The 6719-nt window shown below is 46.3% G+C and overlaps 1 protein-coding gene across 1 annotated transcript; it reads left to right on the top strand.

The window, feature by feature from the left end:
• Positions 1 to 818: 818 nt before the first annotated feature.
• Positions 819 to 2773, top strand: LOC103697271. The gene is made up of 2 exons (XM_026801178.2): positions 819 to 1610; positions 2597 to 2773. The coding sequence occupies exons 1-2, from the start codon at positions 930 to 932 to the stop codon at positions 2756 to 2758; spliced, it is 843 nt and encodes a 280-aa protein (XP_026656979.1). The 5' UTR covers positions 819 to 929; the 3' UTR covers positions 2759 to 2773.
• Positions 2774 to 6719: the final 3946 nt, after the last annotated feature.

The following is a 6719-nucleotide window of genomic DNA, read 5'->3' as shown; positions in this document are numbered from 1 at the left end:
TTTGAGCGAGGTCTTGGGTTGTTACAAATAGTATCAGAGCGGACCTGGCCCATAACTTATGTGGACTACGGGACACTGCAATATGGATTCATTGGGGCTGACCACGAGCCGATTATGGTATTTGCGATTAGATTTGAATGGATTTGAATTCTTAGTTTGACGAGGACATCAGGACTTGAACGGGAGAGTATGTGAGGATCTATGCAGGCGTGTGTTTAATCCTATATCGATTATTCGCTGGGTAGATCTTGGGTACTTATATAGAATCGAGGAACCCAAATAATACCTTTTGGTTAACCATTTTGGGGGAGATCCTAAGTTGTTACAAATGGTATCAGAGAGGATCCGACCCATAACCTATGTGGACTAAGGGATACTACAGCACAGATCGATAGGGGCTGACCATGAGCCAATTATGGTGTTTGTGATTAGATTTGAATAGATTTGAACCCTTAGTCTGATGAGGACGTCAGGACTTGAACGGAAAGAGTATGTGAGGAACCATGCGGGCATGTGTTTAGTCCTACATCGGTTATTTATTGGGTAGATTTTGGGTATTTATATAGAATTTAGGAATCTAAATAATACCATCCGGCTAGCCATTTTGGGTGAGATCTTGGGTTGTTATAGTAGTATTCTATAATCGGGCCAGATCGGCGTCAATTTGAGACAAAAAAAAAAAAAAAAACCTTTTACCGTAACCCGGCCAGGCGCGCGTCCATCCGGTCTCCGATTATGTTCTGACTCCGATTTAACTACTAAGGACCCATCAATTCGACGGTGATCCGCAATTTCCACCCATCCCATTTCCCCGCCGTGACTCGCCCTTCCAATCCCAGCCGCACATCCCTCGAACCGGCGTTTGCGGTTCAAAACCTCATCTCCCCGCCGTCGTAAAAACGCGGAAGAGGACGACGACCTCATCACCCATGGCCACCGGTTCGCTCCTCGAAGCCACCGCTTTGCTCGGAGAACCGCCCAAATTCCGGCCTCGCCCTCTGAAATGGAACCCTTTCTTCCACAAATTCCAATCCCGATTGCCTCTTCCTCTTCCCACAATCGCTAAATCCATCAAAGTTTCTGTCCAATCCGTCCTGAATCCGGTGGCGGCGCTTCGGCCATCCGCTGCCGCTGCGCCCTCCTCCCCGGAGGAGAGGAACAAATTCGCGAGGGCGGTTCTTGAAACCCTAAGAAGGCTGAGGAAATCGGCGATCGCCGTCGTCTTTCTAGGGTTCCTCCTGACGGCCGATCCGCTGGCCGCCCTCGCGGCCTCCGGGGGAAGGATGGGAGGAAGTGCCTTCTCTTCTTCTTCTTCTCGGTCCCATTCTTCTTCTTCTTCTCGGTCCCATACTTCTTCTTCTGTGCATTCTTATTCGAGACCCTCAATCTCTAGCTTCTCATACTCTGTTCCGTACTACGCTCCCTCTCCGTTCGGAGCAGGAGGAGGTTTAGTTCGGGCCATCGGGGTGGGCTTCAACTCGGAGGGTGGATTTATCCTCCTTATGCTTGGTTTTGCGGCAGTTATTTTGCTCGCTGGAATTATTTCGGACCAGAGGGATGGTGGGAGCGTCCTCGCTGACACCCGCAAGACAAGTGTCCTCAAACTTCAGGTTTGAGGAATATCTAATTCTCCTATACTTCACTAATATTAGTAAATTTTTAGCTGAAGGTGTTTGATTCTCTATTTTCTTTTTGTCCTACTGGGTATGTTTTACTTTTTTTTTTTCTGTGGTTGACTTCATTGCTTGTTTAATTAAGCTGTTCTCTATGCCTGTCACAGTATTCAAGCTTCATGTTTAAGGCGTAGTCTCTATCTTATCTTTTTCTGCGTGAGAGTATCTGAAGAGTATTTAATCATTGAAAGATATTACAAAGTTGAGTAGCTAAAGTATTAGACTTGATGGAACATTTTCTAAATTCTTATTAATTTATACAAAGTCATTCAGCATTCAAAAGTGGCTGGTCCTTGAACTCTTTGTTCACGGGCAGTATTAAAAATCTCAGCTATTCTCCTTTCCCATAACCCTGTTAATGTTTGCGAAATTAACTTAGTTTTATATACATAATATCATCTTGCACAAAAATTGATTTGTTCATTAGGAGTGGGTACTAAAGCCGCTTCTGGTTATTTTTGCTAATTGAAACTTTATGTGTAGTTGCATACTGAGGTTAAGTGAGTCTATCGTCCTCCTCCTCATCATCATCATCATCTTCTTTTTCTTCTTTTTTATGTGTGTGAAGATCCTGAATATAATAGTAGTGTTATTCAACATATAGATTATAGGGAATTATTTCTTTTGTAATTATAGATGTAAGAAGTTATTTCTTTCAAGAACTTGGAGAACTTGTGAACACCTGCTATGTTGTACTGTAATTAGAGAGACATCATTATTTGAATCTAAATATTTATTCTGAATCTTGTTCTATTTCCCTTTTTCTGCCTCTGGGAGTTATTAGAATTTGGTGCTGGAATTAAACAATTTTGCATCTACTGCAAGATGAAGAAGTTGACCAAAGTGTTCACATACAGTACAAAAGAGGGTCTTCTAGATGATTTGAATTTTTCCCTTTTTGACCAGTCGGCATGCTCTTGTAGGTTGGCTTATTGGGCATGGCACGATCACTTCAGAAAGATCTTGATCGAATTGCTGAAACTGCAGACACATCTACTCCAGAGGGGTTGAGCTATGTGTTGACAGGTAAAGTAAAGCCAGATCTACAAGGTTTCTCATTTTATCAAATTATCACAATTCTATGATATTAAATAAGAACTTGTTACTTGTATATGCTTATCTCTTCAGTGCAAATATCTGTGTTTGAAACTTTTAACTAGCTTCACTCTATTTTTCATTTTATTGCTTTTTTTGGAGCTTCTTTTATATTTCATTTCCTAATTTAATTTCAGTAATGGGAATCAGTTTGAAATTGTTATAGATGGTAACTCATGTATGTCTCTCATGATGTGTCTTTTGATGTGTTTAACATGCTATCATTGGGCGCATTAACCATTTGGAATTAAGACATGTTGATCATGAAATTGCTTCTTGCTTATATTTTCATTTTTGAATAATATGCTACTTTTGAGATGATCTTTTCTGTTCATAACATCATTTTATGTGGAAATGTCATGGCAAACTTGATAATCAATACCAGTGTTTTGAAGCATTTTTTACTCAAAGCAGTTAGTTTAGTTGATGCAATTTGCCATGTCTCTGTTGAGTCCACAATGTTCTATGTGACTGATATGGAAGGAAGAAAGATGACAAGCTGTTGCATCAACATAAATTAACAAATCTTTAAGTCTTACTGAGGAGATTTTGTAGCTTATGGTTATGAACATCAATTTTAAAGAAACCCTGAACCATATTCCTCATACAAAGAGAAGGCAACAAGACCACAAACACAAGAATGAATACAGATCCCACTGTCTAGATCATGTATGATCGTTAAAATTGTAAAATTCTCTTGAGAACACTACCACCTTTTTCATAAAATCATGCTAGAAATGTAAAGATCGAACCAACTCCCTTACATCCTGCATGAAGTGATGCAGGAGAACAACTCTAGAGTGACACTCTCCTAAATGATAAATGTATACAATTAATTAGCTTGATTAGTCTGAAGCTACCATATAGTGGTACAAAACCAATATGCTGTGAGGAAGACTGTAAACTAATGCAATAACAAATAGCTAAACTAAGATATAGGCTAATGAAATGGTATGATGCAAGTATCTGTTGGGCCTCGGTGATATTTTAGGATATCCAGAAGGTAAATCTAATATTATACCTACAGGATGGTGGTTGTTAGATCCTTGGAAGCCATTCCAGAAGGTGTATGAAGGATTCTATCATTCCGTTCTGTCACAACTGTACAAATCATCTACAAATGCAATTTGGGAGCATGCAAGATTGTGTCCATTGAAATATGGTGCCAAGCAAATCTCCATCTATAAGGAAATGGGATGAAAGGTGATAGACTGGGATGTTAATAAATTTGAAATTAAGGGATAATGATGGGTTTTGAAGTGGCGAAGGGAATTTTGGGGGAAAACATGATTACTGTTTTTAGAAAGATTGTAGGGCTGAGTTTGAATAGTATTGATGGCTAATTTTGTTAATTATTAGCTTAGGATTCTAAGGATTAACCAGAAGGATAAATGGTAATAGGAAGGAGGCACTGGGCTTGTTGTGCAGCTGTGAACATTAAAGGACTGGCTAAACAAAGCCCCTTGGGAAGCTCTTAGTAGTCAAGGGAAAAAGCTAGCCATATAGGCTTTACCAGCCCTTTTCATGGGTCTTAACTCTTATGTAGTCGAGCTCCTTTTATTTTTTTCTTATTTTTTATTTTGTGTGGACTTATGTCTGTAGGGGTTATTGTTTGCCAATATGAGCTTCGTTTGGGTGCCCATAGGATCATTCATTGCTTTTGCCTTGAAAGGTTCATAACTAAAGTTTACTTAGGAGATGAAAGCTGATTATTAAACCATTATAGGAGTCTTATAGGAGTGAATTTTTAAGATGATTGGTTAGTTTTGCTGCTATCTCTTTTTAATGGAGCCCTTATAGGAGTCATAACCACATTGTTGCTGGTGGTCCAAACCGAGAACGATTGGCACAGCGGTGTGAACGGGGTTCCCTTTGAGTTGCTTTGGTTGCGCTCCGCCTTCCGCCGTGAAACCTGCAAACAAGCCTCGCACCACCACCGGGGTAGTGGGGGCCCTCCGACGATCAAGTCAGAGGAGATCGTAGGAGAAGGAGAAGGAGAAGGTAGCAGGTGAGTTGATACTCTGGAAGATATCTCTTACCCTCCCCCTTCCCCCCCAGCCTCATATATATCAGGCTGGGGGGTTTTTCCGGGGATTCGTCATCGTGTGGCACGATGGGGCTGCCGCTGACATGGCCGTTACAGGGCGTCGTGGGGCAGCGCTGGGTACAGCCATGGCAGGGCATAGTGGAGCTCCGCTTTGTACGGCTGTTACAGGGGATCGTGGGGCAGCGCCGGATACGGCCGTTGCAGGGAGTAGTGGAGCAGGGGGGCCGCGGCGTGCCTCAGAGGAACAGTCTGTTGCTGTCGAGAGATTGTCGATTCGGGGTCGGATTGCTGGATCAAGGGGCAGCCGACTCGGGGTCGGGCTGCGGAGCCGAAGATATCCGACCCGAGGTCGGATTGCTGGATCAAGGGGCAGCCGACTCGGGGTCGGGCTGCGGAGCCGAAGATATCCGACCCGAGGTCGGATTGCTGGATCAAGGGGCAGCCGTAGTCTTCCTGGGCGCGCGTGCCGGTCACGTGGGGCATGGTGGCTAAGTTCCCCCGTAACAGTAGCCCCCCACTCCCGAGCCTGGAACCAGGAGGGGAACGGGTGAAGGGAGTGATGCTTCGAGATTGCCGCCATCCCTCGGAAGGGCGCGCGCGCTCCGAGCTTCCCGCATTCTTTATGGCGTATGGCAGTTGTCGCTGATCTGGCGGTCTGCGGATTTCGACGGACATCCTTCCTTAATGGCGTCGATTCGCCTTTGGGGCGCGAACAAACTTTCGGCAGCCAGGCATCCTCTGGCGTCACCGAGGCGTCACCCGCCTTTCCGCCTATTTAACCGGGGGGCCCTCCCCCGTCCGCCTCTCTCTTCACAAGCATCTTCAAGTTTCTCCCTTGTGCCGCTGCCGTTGCCGCCGAACTGTTCGTTCGCTCCTCCTTTGACGCTCTCGGAGCCGTTCTTCCATCCTTTCCGGTGAGTTGCCCCACTCTTCAATTTAGGGTTCTCCGTACTTTCTCCTTTCGTGTTAGTGTACTCCAGTCGTTCCGGTGCCTTCCCCCCTCTTGACCCCGTCCTGACCGTAGGTTCACTGGCCATTAGGGATGGACGAAGTAAGGGCGGACCGCATTCAGTCGGAGCTGGTCCCTGAAGACCTAGATAGGTTCGTGGCCCGGTACCACCTTCCCGAAGCCTGCAACATTACGCTCCCGGGGCCTGAGGAGAGGATGTCCCATCCTCCTCCAGGGAAGGTCGCCATCAATGAGGACATCCTTCGGGCTGGGTTCCGCTTTTCCCCTTCGGACTTAGTCGTGCAGGTGCTTCGGGGTTTAAGAGTGGCGCCGACGCAACTGGTGCCGAACTCATGGCGTATCCTGACGGCCTTCCAGGTTCTCTGCCGCATGCATGAGGTTCCCGCCACCCTGAATGTCTTTTGGGAATGCTACGGCCTGAACGGCCACCCCCGGGACAGAGGGTGGTGGTGCTTCGGGGCGCGGCGAGGGTGCGGCCTCGTCAAGGATGCTCCTTCCTCCATTCACGGCTGGAAGGAGCGTTTCTTTTTCATTGACGTAGATCCCTCTTGGGGAATCGGGACAACCTGGGAGACGCCGATGAAGTCCCCGATCGGCTTATCGAGGTTGTCGAGGGAGGAGTCCGATGGCATTGCCGTCTTGAGGGGGCTGGTTGCCGAGGGCCGGCTTCCCCCGGTGGCCCGCCTTATTTCCGAGGATGCCTTGGTGAACGTCGGTCTGAGCTCGGTCCCCGCCGACCGTGAGCCCGCCACCACTTCTTTTTTAGCTCTTTTCTCCTCTTTCGTTTCTTCTTTCCATCAGTTTCTCAGTCTCCAACCATCTCGTCCTTTTTGCAGAAATCGACGACGTCATGCGGTCGGACAAGGCGATGGCTGTCAGTAGGGCGTCCCTACTGGAAACGGTCCGGAGGAAGAAACGGACTCCTCCGAGCGGG

Source organism: Phoenix dactylifera, unplaced genomic scaffold (assembly GCF_009389715.1).
Source record: "Phoenix dactylifera cultivar Barhee BC4 unplaced genomic scaffold, palm_55x_up_171113_PBpolish2nd_filt_p 001231F, whole genome shotgun sequence".
NCBI classification, from domain to species: domain Eukaryota; kingdom Viridiplantae; phylum Streptophyta; class Magnoliopsida; order Arecales; family Arecaceae; genus Phoenix; species Phoenix dactylifera.
The sequence above is the reverse complement of the archived record's forward strand: the minus strand, read 5'-3'. Positions and strand labels throughout refer to the sequence as shown.

What these genes read in the sequence shown, in the direction of transcription:
- LOC103697271 (XM_026801178.2), top strand. Translation starts at nt 930, where the DNA reads ATGGCCACCGGTTCGCTCCTCGAAGCCACCGCTTTGCTCGGAGAACCG. An exon ending in CAAGTGTCCTCAAACTTCAG is followed by an intron (nt 1,611 to 2,596) that starts GTTTGAGGAATA and finishes ATGCTCTTGTAG; the next exon opens with GTTGGCTTATTGGGCATGGC.